The 18,977-nt window shown below is 42.5% G+C and overlaps 1 protein-coding gene across 1 annotated transcript in view; it reads right to left on the minus strand.

Moving 5' to 3' along the window:
• The window catches only part of LOC130079005 (collagenase 3-like), a 31,761-nt gene extending 17,566 nt beyond the window's left edge, over positions 1-14,195 (minus strand). The window contains exons 1-4 of the mRNA XM_056244574.1: positions 13,965-14,195; positions 13,614-13,852; positions 13,391-13,539; positions 12,271-12,399 (exon numbers count right to left, since the gene is read on the minus strand). Coding sequence (XP_056100549.1) covers positions 12,271-12,399; positions 13,391-13,539; positions 13,614-13,852; positions 13,965-14,066 — 619 coding nt within the window. The 5' untranslated portion in view covers positions 14,067-14,195. The remainder of the gene's footprint in view (positions 1-12,270; positions 12,400-13,390; positions 13,540-13,613; positions 13,853-13,964) is intronic.
• Positions 14,196-18,977: the final 4,782 nt, after the last annotated feature.

Consider the following 18,977-nt stretch of genomic DNA (forward strand, 5'->3'; position numbering starts at 1 on the left):
AATTGAACTGATGTGACTGGCTACAGATGTGCTCAACCAGGAAATCAACCTTTTTGACTCTCACTTCTTGCTTTCATGTTGTGACAATACTTTTGATCACTTGCTATTCTGATCCAATCATATTCTGTTTACAGATCAAGCTGCACATCCACCCATTCTAACTGAGTTCCACCCAAGCAGATATTTGTTCTGGTGTGTTTGATATGAATGACCTACCCATGTTTCATATCCTTGATTGCTACAGATACTTAATTCTAATGACGGGGAATAGAACAATATTGGTTTAACAACTGTTTATTCATGAATAAGAGAGTACAGTATCAGCTACTATTTAATCATTTCACAGTCTCCTCACTAAGGTTTTTTCTTTTTTGGGCATTGATTACTTTTCGGCAGCTGGGACATACCCACTGTTTTGGGACCCTTTTCATACAAAGGCAGGTTTGGTGAAACTTCTTAACTGAACAAAAGCCTGATGCACAGACCAACATGTTCCCTGCTTCTGGCTCACGGCAGTAGCACCACTGTTGTTTACTATGATCAGCAAATGCTGCTGGTTTTGGTGCAGAAAAATACTTGGCTAGCAGCTCTGGAATGATAATTTTTTTTAAAGAAGTTAAAAGCACATTCCAATTCTTTGTCAAAGAATCCCACATCAGGAGTGACACGTTCAACAAAAGGTGAAGTACTTTCTCTTTCAGTCCACAGAATGAAATCACAATATGGTTTGTCAGTAACAAATAGCTTCATCTGCACTTGATAATAGTATGCATGGTCCCGCTTCAGTCTAATTTTTCCTTGCGCATCTTTTTCAAGGCAAAAGTGTGCAACAGAATTTGCTGCCTCATTAACAGAAAGGTCCTTTACATAAAATGGCCACTTAATTTCTATGACACCTGAACCACAGCAGCTGCAGGAAACATATCCATCAGGTGAGGCCCCAATAAATGGGTGTAGGGGTGAAATCCTGAATCCAGCTGTTCCTACCATGACATCCGTGTGTGAGAGGCGATGCAGCATTTCATAGTATTTTCTTGCCAATTCCTAAGCATATTTGTCTTATCAGAGACACTGCAGGCTTTCTGACGTCTGTCTTTGTGGCTGTTCTGAAGGTAGATCCTGTTACCCTACCACTCCTTTGCTCAAACCAGATTTTGGACTTGGACTGGGCTCGGGTCTCCTCCTCTACAATATCACTCTGAAAACACGACAATCCAAACTGTTAAACTGTTACACGTAACATTTTAAGTACATGATAGATTTAAAATTTTGCTCAATTTGCCACATAAAAACATCTCACTCAAATGGAGAACAAATACTGCAGTATATAGTCCACAACAACAGTTGATAATTAAATACTGCCACCCTTCATTCAAAAGACCTTGAGATATGTTTGGTAATTGTAACTGAATGAATTACAAATTAATCTGCTATGTTTTCAGATAAATATATTTGTTTCCTTAAAATTTTAATTAACTTGAACTTTATTCTCACCTGAATCATAAATCATTTATTTCTGTATAAAATAATACTACCATTAAAAACGTCTCTGGTTACTTACGTAACCTATGTTCTCTGAATAGGGAACGAGACGCTGCGGAAAGCGCAGTGGGATATCCTCTGGATGTGCCGATTGTCTGAAGCCCTATAGAATCACGCCAATCCATTGGCTGATGGCGCTCGCGCAAAGCTGGCTCCGCCCCGACGCTCTTACGTCGTAGCATGATGTACGCGCGCGCGCCATCTTCTCCTCAGATTTCTCTGCCGAAAAGAAAAACTGTCGGCAGCGCGAGGAGCTTGGCAGCGAACGCAGCGTCTCGTTCCCTATTCAGAGAACATAGGTTACGTAAGTAACCAGAGACGTTCTCTTTCATAGGTTCACTCAACGCTGCGGAAAGCGCAGTGGGAACGAAATACCAAACTCGCCAAGCTAAGCGCTGCCATAACCGGTACCAGACCAAATAATAACAACCATGATAGGTTCAAGCAGATAGAACCTGGGAACCTGGAGTCATGTCAAGATCCAAATTATAGAACCTCACAAAGGTGTGCGGAGAGGACCAACCTGCCGCCACACAAATGTCTTCCAAGAGGGCCCCTCTAAAGAGAGCTTGAGAGGAAGCCACACTTCTGGTGGAATGCGCTCTGATGCTAAGAGGTGAAGGCAAACCACGCACCTCATAAGCCAGCGAAATAGCGTCCGTTACCCAGTGGGAAATCCTCTGCTTTGATGCTGCAAGCCCGCGGCGGCCAGCACCAAAGCATACCAAGAGCTGGTTTGATTTCCTCCAACCGCTTGAGCGATCTACATACAACTTCAAAGAACGGACCGGGCAGAGCAAGTTAAGTTTCCTTTCTTCCTCAGAGGCAAAAGGAGGAGGGTGGAAAGCATTAAGGTTAACAACCTGAGAGCGGAACGCCGTGGAAAGAACCTTGGGTACATACCCCGACCTCGGCCTCAAGGTAACCCTAACCAGGCCAGGAGCGAAGTCCAAGCATGACTCACTAATAGAGAGAGCCTGCAAATCCCCTATCCGCTTCAGTGAAGATAAAGCTAACAAAAGAGCAACCTTAAGAGTCAGAATCCGCTCAGGAGCTGACTCCAAGGGCTCGAAGGGAGCCTCTGTCAAACCCTCCAGGACGACTGACAGGTCCCACGAGGGAACACTAGGGGGGCGAGCCGGTTTCAGGCGCCTAACCCCACGCATGAAGGCCGAAACTAACCTCAGTTTCCCCAAGGGAATCTCATCCGATTCTCTATGAGCAGCAATAGCTGCGACATACACTCTGAGAGTGGTAGCGGCCGCTCCGGAAGCAAACTTTTCCTGCAGGAATTCCAGCACTGAGCCTACTGGGCAGCTAACTGGGTTCCTATCATGTGCTAAGCACCACGCCTCGAACACCCTCCACTTGGAGGAATATAGCCTCCTCGTCGAAGGGGCTCTAGCATTCGCAATAGTCTCCTGAACGTCGGTTGGGAGATCAAAGCTTAAAGCTAACGGCCTCTGATAGGCCAAACGTACAGCTTCCAAATGTCGGGGCGAGGATGCCATATCCTGCCCTGAAGCTGGGAAAGCAGGTCCTCCCTGACCGGTATCTCCCAGGGGGAGGATTCCAACAGAGGGATCAGCTCCGAAAACCATGGCTGGGACGGCCAGAATGGGGCTACCAGAAGGAGGCGGACTCCGCTCTCCCTCACTCTGGACAGAACCGCCTGGATCAGCTTGATGGGCGGGAAGGCATAGAGTTTCTGCATCGGCCAAGGGTGGGCGAACGCATCTATCCCCAATGGAGCTGGAGGGCACAGAGAGAACCAAAGCGGGCATTGGGACGACTCCTGAGATGCAAAGAGGTCCACTTCCGCTTTTCCGAACACCTCCCAGATCAGGGCCACCGACTGGCGGTTCAACATCCATTCCCCAGACCTGAGCTTCTGCCTCGACAGAAAATCTGCTGCGAGGTTCAGAATCCCTGGGACATGAACTGCTCTCAGAGAGAGGAACTTGTCCTGGGACCACAGGAGAAGGTGACGCGCATGCCTGTCTAGGGTGCGCGATCGTGAACCCCCCTGTCTGTTTACATGGGACACTACTGCCATATTGTCCGTTCTGACAATGACATGGTGTCCTTCGAGGAAAGGGAGAAAGTGGCAAAGAGCCAGGAAGACAGCCCTCAGCTCCAAGCTGTTTATGTGCCACGAGAGGGTCTCGCCAGTCCAAACCCCACACGCTGGCCTGCCCTCGAAAACCGCTCCCCAGCCGGTCAGAGAGGCATCCGTCGTAACCATCTGGCGACGGAATACCGCACCCATACCGACTCCTTTCTGAAGGAAGAGGGGGTCCCGCCAGATTGACAGGGCGCGAAAGCAACTGCGCGACACCTTCAATAGGCGAAAGGCTGGCCCCGTGGGCCGAGCCCCTGAGAGCTTCATCCACCACAGAAAAGGTCTCATGTGGAGCAGCCCCAGAGGTAGCACAGGGGAGGCCGCGGCCATAAGGCCCAGAAGTCTGCGGCAGGTGCTCACGGAAACATGCTGGCCTAGTGCGAAACGGGACAGACATGTCACCAGACTGGAAATCCGTGCAGGAGCCAAACGGGCCTGCATAAGAACGGAGTCCATGCATACCCCCAAGAAAACCGTGTTCTGAGCTGGAGTAAGAACGCTCTTCTCCGTATTCAGCCTCAAACCGAGAGACTGAATATGACGGAGGACAATGTCCCTGTGGTGAGTCACCAACTCTCTGGAGTGGGCTAAAAGGAGCCAATCGTCCAGGTAGTTGAGTATATGGATGCCCTGGAGCCGCAGCGGGGCCAGAGCAGCATCCATACACTTTGTGAACGTCCTTGGCGCTAGAGCGAGGCCAAAGGGGAGGACCCTGTACTGGTACGCTTTCCCTCCAAAGGCGAACCTGAGGAACTTCCTGTGTCGCCGTACGACCTGGATGTGGAAATAAGCATCCTTGAGGTCTACCGTCACGAACCAGTCCCCCCGCCGGATATGAGATATGATGGCCTTCAGCGTCAACATTTTGAATTTTCCTTTGTAAAGAGAGAAATTCAACCGGCGAAGATCTAGTATCGGCCGCAGGCCGCCCCCCTTCTTCGGGACCAGGAAGTAACGGCTGTAGAAGCCCTGTTCGACTTCCCCCGAAGGAATCTCTTCTATCGCCCCCTTCAGCAGAAGGGATGAAATCTCCTGCTGTAGTACAGAAGCCTGAGCGGCGCTGTCGACTACAGTAGGAAAGACCCCGTTGAAGCAGGGGGGGTTGCGACAAAACTGAAGCGTGTAGCCGAGCCGAACTGTGCGAAGGATCCAAGGCGATACCCCTGGTAAACGCTCCCATTCTTGAACGAAATGTGATAGAGGCAGAGGAGTGTTGCAGTGCAAGGGACATACCTGAGGTAGGGTGTCGCGCTGGTTTCCATGGGGAGGCGCGGTTGACCGTGGAGGAGAGCGCTTGGCGTCCTGACACGTATTGGGGGGTACCACCACCTGGATAGAAGTAACTGGGTCCGCCTGCTCCAGAGGAAAAAGAACTGTGCCTCTGAGGAAGCGATTGGCGGGTGTAACGTGCACCGGGAGCGAGGGGAGAAAGCAAGATGCGTCTCCTTCCTCCTGCGCCGGACTGGGTGAAGAGAGTGAAACAGGACCTGCACTTCGAAACACGCTGGGTGGCGAAGGTGACAGGGTTGGATGAGGAGAGCCGGCTGGAGGAGGGCAGAAACGCTTGCGCGGTCTGTCCCAACCTCGTAGATCTGATGAGGCTCTCCTCTTCCTGCCCTGCGGGTCAGGAACGGCTCGAGGAGGCTGGAGCGGCCGATTTGTTGGACCGCTTCAGCTGAAGGCGCTTGTGAGGGCGCTGGCGAGGAAATGGACGACCTCGGGCTCCCCAGACAGTAGTTGGTGGGTGGCGAGCCGGGTCACTCCTGCTAGTAGGGAACTCAGCCCTATGAGCAGAGCGTTCTCGGGTTTGAGAAGGGGGAGGGTTGGAGTCACTGGGCCCTCTGACCCTCCTGGGCATAAACTGCCTGAACGCGGCCGACTGAGACTTAGCGGCGCGGAACTTGTCAACCACCGTGTTGACCGCCTCCCCGAAAAGACCTGAGTGGGAGATAGGGGCATCCAGGAGGAAACTCTTATCCTTGTCTCGGATCTCCGTGAGATTCAACCAGAGGTGGCGCTCTGCAGCAACCGAGCCCGCCATAGAGCGACCTACAGCCCGAGCAGTGTGCTTGGTGGCTCTTAGGGCCAGATCTGTGGCTTTGCGAAGCTCTTTGACAGCTTCGGGCGTCAGTCCCTCTCCTTCATCCATGTCCTTCAAGACGTCCGCTTGGTAGGCTTGAAGGATGGCCATGGTATGCAGGGCCATGCCTGCCTGACCAGCCGCCATGTAAGACTTCCCAATAAGGGAGGAAGTAGTCCTACAAGCCTTGGAAGGAAGAAGGGGACGCGCCTTCCAAGACGGTGCAGACGACGGGGCGAGGTGGTTAGCCAGCGTGTCCTCGACCGCTGGAATAGCGGAATAACCCTGCTCCACAAAACCAACAAGGTTGGTGAAGTCAGCGGCTGCCGCATTAGTTAGGCGTGCGGAGAATGGCTGCTTCCAGGATCTGGAGATCTCGTGATGCAGATCGCTGAAAAAGGGCAGCTTTCTTCGCTCTGGCCTAGAATTAGGGCCACGTAGGAACCTCTCGTCGAGTTTGGACGATTGAGACTCGCGGGGCTCATCAGGCCAGTCAATAGAGAGCTTCTCTGTAGCGCGCGACAGCACCTCAATAAGCTCAGTGTAGGCCGGAGTAGGCCGCGCGTCCTGGCCGCTAGGCGGGATAACGTCATCAGCCAGAGCAGGCCCGAAATCCTCGGAGTCGGAGGCTGCAGTGTAAATAACGTCATCCAGACCGAAAGAAACCGATTCGCGGGCTCCCGGGCTGGGACATAAATAATCATGCGCGAATTCAACCGCGCCGCGTGCGTGCTCGGGAGAGGGAGGGAGAGAAAGGGCGAGGCCCGTCTGCTCATACTCAATATCCTCGAGCTCAACATCCGAACCCCAGGCCGCGGATCCACGAGAGGCCTCAGCAGTCTCGGGAGCGCGACGGGGGGAAACGAATGTCTCCTTCTCAAAAACCGCGAGTCTAGAGCGGAGGGTTTTGAGAAGGAGATTGTCACAAAATTTACATTTCGACAATCCTAATACAGCCTCACGCGCATGCGAAAAACCCATACATTTAACACACTTACTGTGAGGGTCGTCGTTCGAGATGAAACGAACGCATGGCGGAGAGCAGCGTCGATAATCCATGACACTTCACTGTAAGGAGAACAGAGTTCCACTTATACCAGTCGCTGAAGTGTCGAGACGAAAGCTGAAGTTGAATTGAAGAATTCGGGCTCAGAAAAACCGCACGAAGGGCGAGATGTGACCGCTTCGTGAAGGCAGAGAAATCTGAGGAGAAGATGGCGCGCGCGCGTACATCATGCTACGACGTAAGAGCGTCGGGGCGGAGCCAGCTTTGCGCGAGCGCCATCAGCCAATGGATTGGCGTGATTCTATAGGGCTTCAGACAATCGGCACATCCAGAGGATATCCCACTGCGCTTTCCGCAGCGTTGAGTGAACCTATGAAAGAGAACCCATTTGTTTTTCTTTTTTAATCAATGTAAAATGTGTAAAATAAACAGATTAGTGCTCTTTTTTATTACAAGAAATAAAAACCAATGCAATATGATGAATGTCCAAAAGATGAAATAATATTTGCTTTTGAACAGCGTGTGTGTGTGTGTGTCTGTGTGATTTTGGTTGGGTGGCAGAGGTTACAGTTTGGCAAAAGCACAGTGTTGTTTTACACAAATATAAGTAGGCTAAACACTTTGCAGTTTGAATGATGTCCTGTATGAACAAAATCACGGAGTATGCCTCTCTCTCTCTTTCTGACACAGACACACATACATTCCAGCAATGATAGATACAATGATATATATTTTCTGTACCTGTTCTTTGGTCACAGTTATGTCTTCAAATAGTGCTTCTGCTCGATCTTGTTACTCTGCCAGTTTGAGTCTCTTGTCTGCTTGTCATACAGGTTGGTGAGGGGTTCTGGTAGATCCAGCATGACAGCCTTTGGCACATAGGATGCAGCGTACTCTTTGACAACAGACAGGACTACTGGTTTGATGATCTGCTCCTCTTTTGTGCGGCATTGCGAGAGGTTGTTATAGAGTTGGGCTTGCTCAGCAGCGATCAGAGGTGGGAAAGCTGGGGGGGCAGAATGACCTTTCGAAGATTTTCCTTTTTTATATTGTTGAGAGTTGTTAAAAATAATGTCCTTGCCCTGCTGATACTCTACCTTCTTTAAAAAGTCCTCACTTGGGGTGGCCCACTTGCACTTTTTGGATGTTACAGCTATCTCTTCTTTTCTACTATTGTTATGCTGCCATATGCTGAACAACACAGCTGACACATGGGAGCAACTCTCACCAAGTCCAGCTGTGGAATTGCAGTGGGCTCCCAAGACAACCCCATCATTCCTCACCACAATCCATGGCTTTAACTGAGGGTCATTAAGCCTTTGGGAATGATTAACCTATACATGAAATTAAAAATGTCAGCTAACTTGGTTGAGTACATCAAAGGTACAAACTAGCTACAGACAGCCAGATGCACCGCGGTTGCTACCCAAGCTAACATAAACAAACAACCCGGACCCCTACTAGCCATGCTAACGTTGCACTACCTATTAAAATGGGACACTTACCCTTCCAGTGATGATGCAGCATTTTTTTGCTTGAAGATTCCACAGCTGGATGTTTGTTACAAAGCCAGACTAAGTCCATTTGTAACCCTCCAGGCTTTTGTAGGCTTTTAGAGAGTCACCCGAGTAGGAAGATGGGAAGTTTATCAGGTAGTTATATATATCCGGATACTGCAGATCTGGGACGTCTTCTTCAGCGGAGATACTTGTGAAAAGCACCCCGGGGGCATTGTATGGGTCGGTATTAACCTATTTATTTATTTTTATATAAAGCTCAATGTCATGGGAATTAAAGTGAGATGAGTACACCGATCGCTTGAAAGCTTCGGCGCTGGCGCTGGTCATTTTACTGCCAAAATGGCGGCCAGAACATCGGTAGTCACGTGGGGTCCGGAGCTCTATAGCAACCGTTTCACAATCGCAGTGTTAGTGAAATGCTTAATACTGTCCTACTGTCTTAATAATAATGTCAATAAATATATATCCATAATTTTAGTGATACACTATTAATCTAGTCCTGATCTTGATTGTATGTTACTCTGTATATTAAATCTTGGTTGACTTCGTTTTTCTTTTCTTCATAGAATTACTTCAGGCAGTGCAGCAACCAGTGTGGGGCATTTGCCCTTGAGCTGCAGGTTCTGCTTTTTCATAAGGCACTACAAGCTCAAGTAACTATCATCTCCCTGCATCTATGAAGACTGTGTATGTTCATTTAGAACTAAGTTTGCTCTAAGAAAACATTTGGCCAGGCAGGGACCATAAACAATCTTTCCGGTTCTGTGCTGCAGCTTTTACTTTGAACTATGATCTTTGTGCTTCCTCATAGACCTGTGGCATTACTCAATGTTTCTCCGGAGACAGGAGAATGAGCCTCCAGTCTCTGAAATGAAAAAGAGGTGGCCGGCTCTTTTTTGTGAGAGACAGGTAAAGTCCCACACTGCTGAAAATGCTGTTACATGAATTTGTAGATATACTATTTTGCAGTGTTTTTTAACACGTTGCTGTTATGTTTGTGTAATTTAATGATTAGTTTAGATCAGTGCAGAATTCAACAGACTTGTCGCCGGACCTGAGCAAGTCTTTTTATGAGGGTCTTGACTGGCATCAACCAAAACTGCTGTGTCTGTACCGTTCAAAGCTCTGTGCTGACATTGCTGAAATGAGGACCATAATGGACAGCCTAGATAAAAATGTAAGTATATTTCTACTGTACGTTTTTTGTAAACATTATGGTCATTTCCTTTCTTGCAATTTCTTCTGTCCTGCATGATTTTTTGTTAGTGCTGCACTTCTAGTCAATAATAACGTTATATTAAGTTTTATCTTTGATAATCAAAATTACATTTTGAAAGTTTTTTTCCCCTGTGAAATCAATTTCTTCAGGCCTTAAAATATTGTAGCTTGATTGTAACTTTTTATACCCTTGCGTCATTTAGTGTACATATCTATGAACATTCAAAATGCCTCCATTTATTCACAGTGTATAGTATTTGACCTAATTCTCTCAGTTTAAAGGGATAGTTCATCCAAAAATGAAAGTTCTGTCATTAATTACTCACCCTCATGTTGTTACAAACCTATAAGACCTTTATTCTTCTTCAGAACACTAAATAAGACTTGGTATACTCATGTTTTGTTTTAGTCTTTGAGCTTCAGTGTTGTATGTGTGAAAGCACATTTTGAAGTTTGTCATTTTTTAATACAGCACACAGAATCCGAAGAAGGTATCAGGGGCATGACTCTTGGAATCATCACAGTGGTGGAAGATGTGACTGACCCCATTCCATGCAACTCTAGTGGACCTTGTAAATCGAGGAAGCAGTTGTTCTGCGAGGACTTGGTGATATTTGGGACATACAAATGACATTGCTTTATGCTCTCAACATAAACTACCCCCCAAAAAAACTCAGATACACGTTTGAGGTGATTCAGAGGCTGCTGATGAACACTGGAGCTGATACCAGCAGTGCAAGAGTGCACTCCCTTAAAAATACATGGTTGAATTAAATGTTGTTGAGGTAAGGTGTTGTGTACTTCTACCAAGGGCCTGTGTTTGTTGTGTATTTTAAAGGGTTTTTTCACATTTTTACAAGTTCTCTGCATCAATGACCTGACATCCATTTTCATTGTTTGACTTTTTTAATCTTAATTGGTTAAAACATATGAAGATCGCATGTGTTTTAAAGTTATTTCACAGTTAAAGGTGTATCATTAATGTGAAAAATCTTAAAGTGTTTGTTTACCCAAAATTAAAATTCTTTTGTTAGATACTCAACCTCAAGTTGCTCCAAACCTAAAAGACCTTTGTTTATCTTTGAAACACATATGAAGATCTTTTTAACACAATCTGTGAGCTTTCTGTCCCTCCTTGACAGCCTACGCACCTAGCACTTTCAAGGTCCAGAAAAGACATCCAAGTGACTCCAGTGGTTTACATTTACATTTTACATTTATGCATTTGGCAGACGCTTTTATCCAAAGCAACTTACATTGCATTTTAAGGTACACATTTACATTATTATCAGTTCTTGCTTTCCCTGGGAATCAAACCCATAACCTTGGCGTTGCAAGCGCCAACGCTCTACTGTTTGAGCTACAGGAAATTTTTATATATTTGTTTACATGCAACAGTGACTGCTTTCGCGGCCACACAAGAAGCATGTGCTGTTATGCTCTTGTAAACATTGCGATGGAGAAAACTATTAAATACATAAAATGGTGAAACACTCGCCATGCTTTATAAAACTGAGGTTAAACCACTGAAATCACTTGGATTACTTTAAGGATGTCTTATCTGGACCTTGAAAGTTGCGTAGGCTGCCAAAGGGCACAGAAAGCTCACAAATTTCATTAAAAAGATTTTTATTTGTCTTCCAACAAAGGAAAGTCTTAACAGGTATTGGATGGCATGAGAGCAATTAACAGTGGTATTTTCATTTTTGGGTGAACTGACACATAAAGATTTTTCACATTAATACCCTTCTACTGTGAAATAACTTGAAAACACGTGCAATCTTAATATATGTTTTAGCCAAGTAAAATTAAACAAAGTTAAACAATGAAAATGGATGTCAGGCCATCGATGCAGAGAACTTTAAAAACGTGAAAAAAAAAAATTTCCTCATGAATACACTTTCCATGCATTTTTCAAATACATTTTTATCTTTAAACTTTATGAATATGTTACTTTGAATATGTTAACTGAGTTTGTTCTTAACATTTATTGATTTGTAAGGAACAATAAAATCGTTTGTATGGGGAAATCTTTTATTTATTTGGTTTTGATGTGCAAGTTGAGAGAAAATGCCAAATTAAGTTTAATGAACATACATTTTAGTACAGATAACTTGAAAATGTAAGTTATCGTCTTTCAACTAAACTTTGCAAGTCTATGTTACTAGAAATAAGTTGTTGGGTCAACTATTTTAACTATGTCAACTTAACTTTTTAAGTTGAAAATACTTATAAGATTGAGAAAATAAAACTTAACTGAGTCAAAGCAAAAAGATAAGTAAAAAATGTAAGTTGAGTGAACACATTTTTTTTATGGGAGAAAATAGGCTGGTAAGTTTGGATCAGGTTGGATGAGGATTCTGTCTCTTGGGCCTGAAGGAAATACTACATGGTAAACAAATGACTGAATATGTTTCACTCAAACATTATAGATGTACTCTTGAAGATCATATTATCCATAGAGCGACTGAATCCCTCTGATGTCATCAGAGGGCAGAGAGAAGAGACCCGGATCGCTGAAGCTGTATGTGGGAAACATCAGAGCGCCAGGAACGTCGGAATGAGAAAGACCCAAAGAGTGACCAAATTCATGGGCAGCCACCAAGAACAGGACATAACCTGCAGAGAAATTAGGTAGAACAGATTAGGCACAAGTTAAAACACTTAATTGCCACTTTTGATTTTTACTTGAAATCAAAGTGGTGATGAAGATGAATCTCTGAAAACTACATTTAGCAAAACGTAATGCAAAAAACTAAAAAAATAAATAAATTACATTTACCACGTGGTAAGCGGAATGTGAAATCCTCATCATCATCGAAATGTGCATCTCCACCAATTCCAGATGAGGGAGCGAAAGCATGAGCCAAAACGCCGTGTGGTCCATCAAATGCCATACCATCACCATGATCTGTAGGAAAGAGTTTGGCTTTAAATTGAATTTTTAATATAATTAGATTTTAGAAATAAAAGGAACCTGGGCTTTATTTTGAAAGTCATTTCGTTTGCAATTAACGATTCATTCGTTTTCTTATGACTTTTAAATCTTGAATCGTTTATGTTGGATGTTATTCATTGAAACATCTTCCAGATTTCCGAAATAAAATTGAAAATACCTTAATTAATTGGAAACTTCACCATTATTTAATCTAAGATAAAACTGTGTTATTTTGTTAGTATCGATGGTGAGCACAAAGCATACATGGCCTTCAGGTAAAATAAAAGGCAATCAGGTTATATTAGTTTTGATATTGTTACTTTTGTTGCAATAAACAGACCAAAATAGTTTGTCTAGTTTATACATTATGGCAAATAAGAATAGAATTCTATAAATATATTTAAAAAAACTGAATTGTGCATAGAATCGAATTGAACTGTTCTAAATTTGCAAAATTCTCAGCCCTATGCTACATCCAAAAAATATTTTCATGATTTCTTATCACAACTTTTTTCTTTTGTCAAATCATCTCATTAATAATGAATATTAATTTGATAAGATAATTAACGTGGTTCAGATAACATAATATTTTTGTGTTTCTGTTGAATAAACCATCTCCTACAACTCAAATGCACCAGCTGGAGTGCCCTTGATTTCCACCAGAGGGCACTCCTTCGGTCTTTGCTAGGACTACTTTTCCTAGAAACCTTTGTCCGAACTCAACCTAAAGTCTTGGAGCAGTTCATGACAACTTGCTGCCATAATTATTTTATTGAGCATTGTTCATATAATGTTAATTTTTAATAAACAAAGTTTCATATACCGGTATTATTATTCTAACAGTATCTTAGGATCCTCAAGATATTCATAAAACATCAACAAGTTTAAAAGAATTCATCAAAATGAGAAGCACATGGTTAATAAACAAAATATAAACATACATAAATGGATAGAGGAAACATACTTTTTGTGGCAAAGGAGATCATGATGTCAGCTGTGCCTTTGTAGATACGGGTGAATCTCAGAGGAGTGACGTCTGCCCACACTTGCAGGGCTCTTCTGATGGAATCATCCACCTCTGCTTTTGTCATGTCATGGGTGTAGTTCTCAATCCTGAGGAAAAGGACCACAGTCGGTTTCTGCTTCTCTTTTTTCTGTGACACCAAGAGAACTCATATTATACACACCTGTATGTGAGCTTGTTGGTCTGCCATTTGGGTCTGCCTCTAAACTTGGAGTACGCAGCGACATCTGGAACTCCACAGCGGGGCTTCTTCATCACCTCCAGTGTTTCTTTGTCCAGCGTTCCAGTGACATTAAGCCTAAAAAACTTCTGCATCTCTTTCAATTTATCAGGCAGTGGATCCGGCTCTCTGGCTGAAGGATTAGGATTATATTCCAATTTGTAGAAGCTCTTCAGGTAATTCTAAAGAATACAAAAACAGAATCATTGGAAGAATTAGGCTTATGATCAAAGACAAAACAATATATATATATATATATATATATATACACACACACATATATAAACCCCAAACCTCTGCAATTCCATCATCATCAACAGGCTGTGCAATCGGTCCTGCGTGAATAACAAGCACCAGGCTTGCAAGAAAACCCAGCTGGCGGTGAATCCTCCTCATGTTGTGAGTTGCTTCTTACGATCTTGAGCTTCTCTTCTGATTGGAAGCGTCTGATGGAGGCTTATATACTCTTAAAACTGTGAGGTGTTGAGCAACGGGGGAAATTATCAGCCACAAACTTCTGTGAGTAAGCCATCAAACTGACAATAATAACAGGATTTTCAACTTTCCTGACACAGCCTTTTCCTCCTCGCCCAGATATTTGTATTATTTCTTTTCCTCATGGCTTTATTTAACGGCATTTCTAACCGTTTCTATGTATTATAAACAAAAACAAGGGCAACATGGTAATAATATTTGTTTACATTTATTTGTTTGTGCAATGTTTTACTGGACTGCTATTCAACTTAAAATAACTAAATAATATCAATAAATACATTTCACATAAATACATACATTTTACTCAATAAAAAAATATAGTTTTAACTTTTTTACCTTTAATGTATGCGTATTGTTAAATATAATATACAGTTGCAGCATAAATTATAAATTAGCTCATTTATACTTTTATCTCCTTTCTTATATTAACTAAATGGTAATATAACTTACATTTAACCAATTAACTAAGTTGTACCACAGTAAATTTTGTATTTTTTTTAAATATATATATACATTTCTGAAATACACATACTTAAACCTAAAATGTATTTTACTTATAAGATAATAGTAGATAGGGGGCAGTTGTGGCCCAATGGTTTGAGAGTTGGACTTGTAACCTGGGTCATGGGTTCAAGTCTGAGTACCAGCAGGAAATGCTGTGTGGCTTTTCCGGGTGTGTGTTCAATACTCACTGCTGTGTGTGTGTGCACTTGGATGGATGAAATGCAGAGCACAAATTCCGAGTATGGGAATCGTCACTTTCACTTTTTATTTTTAGTAAAAGTTTTTTATAAGGTTGGGGTTTCTGTTAGTTTGTACTAATTGCAATTTGCTTAATTTCAAAATAAATCAATTGGAAATCCCCAATTTTGAGAAGTAAGCTTGGCATGTATGTGTGTATGTGCAAAGAGAGAGCTAGCTATGCTTGGGGTGTTGTGAAAGATCTGCAGGTAATGGCAATCTTTGTCACTCTTTATTGTCAGACGAATGAGGAGTAATATTTTATAATGAAAGTGGTCCATATAACTCGTGCAGAATATTTCAATTCTTATGAAGACTTATGATAGTTCTGTGTTGGGAACAGACTTAAATGTATGCCAATCACTAAACAACCGGGATGTCAACTGTGAAGAATTGCAGAAACATGCCTTCAGAAGTTAACTTAACAGGGTCTGGGGTGACGTCTTTCCAAGATGGTGCATGCAGCACACTCGCATGGAGCTGGTGGCAGGAAAGTTTGCTCACGTACAAAGCCTGAGATTTTTAAAACTGTTGATGGCAAACTGATAGTGGAAGACGCATTTCTAAACTTTGTTGTCATTAAAATGAGGACACTAAGCCAGGATGAAATCGTAATGCTGGCCTCCACTAATTATCCGTCTGAGTGGATTGAGGAGTCAAAGAAGCTACCCTTTGAAGTTTGTCCGAAAACGACTCGATGTGTTTTGCACAAGGGTCCTCAGAAGGATATTAACAACATCAAAGCGTGCCTAAAGTTCCTTAACGAGTGTGGGGAAGATATCCCAAGATATCTGGACGAGCTTCCACCTGTTTCATTCAGCAGTATTGATGTATCAGCACTCCTTGGCAGGATTGAACAGCTAAATAAGGAAGTGTCCGACATGAAAAATATCATGGACACTCAAGTATGCGTATGTGAGGATCTACGAGCGGTTACTGCGGCTGTGGACAAGCGTGTGGCCGAATTGGAGAGGCCTTGTGAACCAGTTCACGGCCACACCACCGGCACTGGTCTGGAGGAAGATGGACGATCTGCGACCTCCCTGGCTTTAGGCACCCCACCGGAAACTGCGGAACTGAATATACCTCCACAAACACAATCGCCTAAATGGAGCATGCTTGTGAAAGATGGTCGACGATTAAAACAGATGCAGTGTGGGTCCGATAAAATAACCGCTAAACATCAAAATATGCAAGCAAGAAGAAACTTGTTCCCCTGTTTGCTATTTGTATGACAGGTTTCCTAGTTCATGGGATTCTGTCTGAATCTATCTTGCCTGTTTTATTAGTGCCCGTCATTAAAAACTCGCAAAATAAACAGCATGAACAATTATAGACCTATACCCCTAGCTAATGTCAACACGGTACAGAGATATGTGGGTAACACTTTACAATAACAGTATGAATAATCATGTACTAATACCTGAATTAATAATTACTTATGAACTAATGATGAGTTAAGACATGTATGAGGAACTAACCTTAACTATGACATGAGTCATGTGAATTCCTGCATGAATATACCAAATTAACTACACGTTAGTACATGCTTGTTAATGTATTAATTAACATTTCGAGGTAAACTAAATCAAACATGCTCTAGATCAGAAGAAAGATGTACTAAAAGGGCACAATGTAAAATTGTTCATAAATTTGACACCAGCAACTGTCACAAATCAGTGAATGACACTAGATGTCATGCAATATTTACATTTAACCTTACTCATTACAACACACAATGATGCATTCAACATTAAAAACAATTTAATCTCATTCTGTTTTAAGTGATTCCACTGCTGCCATCAAGAGTGAAATACCTACACTAACATATACACTAACAATTATTCATTGTCATTTCTTGTCTTGGCCCTCCAAGAGTACATCTTTAAAAAGTTATCAATTACACATGTTCTATACATATTTAGCTCTTCTAAATCATATATCATTTGGTGCTTTTCAGTGGTTTGTAAAGAAGTGGAAGAGCAGAGGTGCTGTGCCCGCATTTGGATTGAGAAGGAACTGAACGGTAGGAGGAAAATGGACACATTTTGTGGCCCAAACGAAGAGCAAGAACACAAGACTAACATCCGACATTATGATAAAGACAGAAAACCAATCCATAAAATAACCACATAAATAGCCATCATCTGTGCTAACACTGATTTTAATTTTGAAAATTGCATCTGTTAGTGTATAGGTATTTCACTCTTGATGGCAGCAGTGGAATCACTTACAACAGAATGAGATTAAATTGTTTTTAATGATGAATGCATCATTGTGTGTTCAATGAGTAAGGTTAAATGTAAATATTGCATGACATCTAGTGTCATTCACTGATTTGTGACAGTTGCTGGTGTCAAATTTATTAACAATTTTACATTGTGCCCTTTTAGTACATCTTTCTTCTGATCTAGAGCATGTTTGATTTAGTTTACCTCGAAATGTTAATTAATACATTAACAAGCATGTACTAACGTGTAGTTAAGATGGTATACTCATGCAGGAATTCATATGACTCATGTCGTAGTTAAGTTTAGTTCCTCATTAGTACATGTCTTAACTCATCATTAGTTCATAGTTAAGTAATTATTAATTCAGGTATTAGTACATGATTATTCATACTGTTATTGTAAAGTGTTACCGATATGTGTATATTTGCCTTAAAGGAAATTTTAGGTCATTATAATAGCCAGAATTCCACAACTTTTATGTGTTTTATAGCTGCCTCTATGATGCAATTTAAGAAACAATTTTTAATGGTTTACATGATCAAATGCGCCTTAGAGGAATACCAAAAGTAATTATAATAATTCTAGTCTTTTGGTATTCACACCAGTCAATGCAGGTTGAATAGTGAAGCGAGGATTCAAGTGCATGTAAGGATTTATTAATTAAACAAACAAACAAACAAACAAACAAAACAAAACTACAAACAAAACAAAACAAAACCTCCCCGTGGGGGGAAAGCCAGGACAGGCATCGGCAGGAACATAACACAAAGAAAACATAGACAACGAACCAGCACAGGACTGCAAACACAGGGAGACTAAATAGGGAAGCAAACAAAAGAGGGTAACGAGGAAAGCAGGTGGGGCAAATTAATCAATAATCAGGTAACGAGATGGGAGGGGCCAGACAATTGACAGGAGAGCACATGGCACAAGGAATACAAGACAAGCCATGTGCTCACAATGAACCAGACTAAACAAACACAGGACAAACTGGGAATGTCAGAGCTCTGTCACCAACCAGATTATAACCCGACAGAAGTGACAGAACCCTGACACTGTTGGTAACGGAGTTCGTCAGGGTGGTATTTTGTCACCTTTCCTTTTTAACGTGTATATGGATGACTTGTCACAACAATTAAATAAATGTAATACAGGATGTATGATAGGCAATACTCTCACTATTCACCTTATGTATGCAGATGATTTGGTAATCATTTGCCCATATAGTGCTGGGTTACAACAACTGTTGATGGTTTGCTCTCAGTACGGTGCAGATTTTGATATCAAATATAATGGAGATTTTGATATCAAATATAATGCAAGTAAGAGCATTATTATGATTGTTAGAAGTAAAGAGGACAGGAAATTAGTATTCCCTGATTTCTTTTTTATCTGGTACTGCCCTTAAAGTGTGTGATGAGATCAAATATCTTGGCCATCCTATTGTAAATGATCTATCGGATGATAAGGACATCAATAGACAGTGTCGCAAGATGTATGCTCAGGCTAATGTGCTTGCACGTAAATTTGGCATGTGTTATGCTTATGTTAAGGTAGCCTTATTCAAAGCATTCTGTACTCCACTGTATACTACCCACTTGTGGCGGTCTTACAGCAAACAGAACATGCAGAGACTGAATGCAGCGTATTATGATGGCATGAGACTGCTTCTAAAACAACCAAGATGGTGTAGTGCTAGTCAAATGTTTGTTAATGTTGGTGGGACTACCTGTTCTGCCTTAATAAGAAATCTTTTTCCATACATGTGTAGAATGTCTGTCTCTGAAAACAGAATTATACAAGCTTTAGCCCACAATGATTTTAGCTCTGTCAGGTATAC

This window comes from Rhinichthys klamathensis, unplaced genomic scaffold (assembly GCF_029890125.1).
Source record: "Rhinichthys klamathensis goyatoka isolate OS25496 unplaced genomic scaffold, OSU_Roscu_1.1 h1tg000027l_1, whole genome shotgun sequence".
Lineage (NCBI taxonomy): Eukaryota > Metazoa > Chordata > Actinopteri > Cypriniformes > Leuciscidae > Rhinichthys > Rhinichthys klamathensis.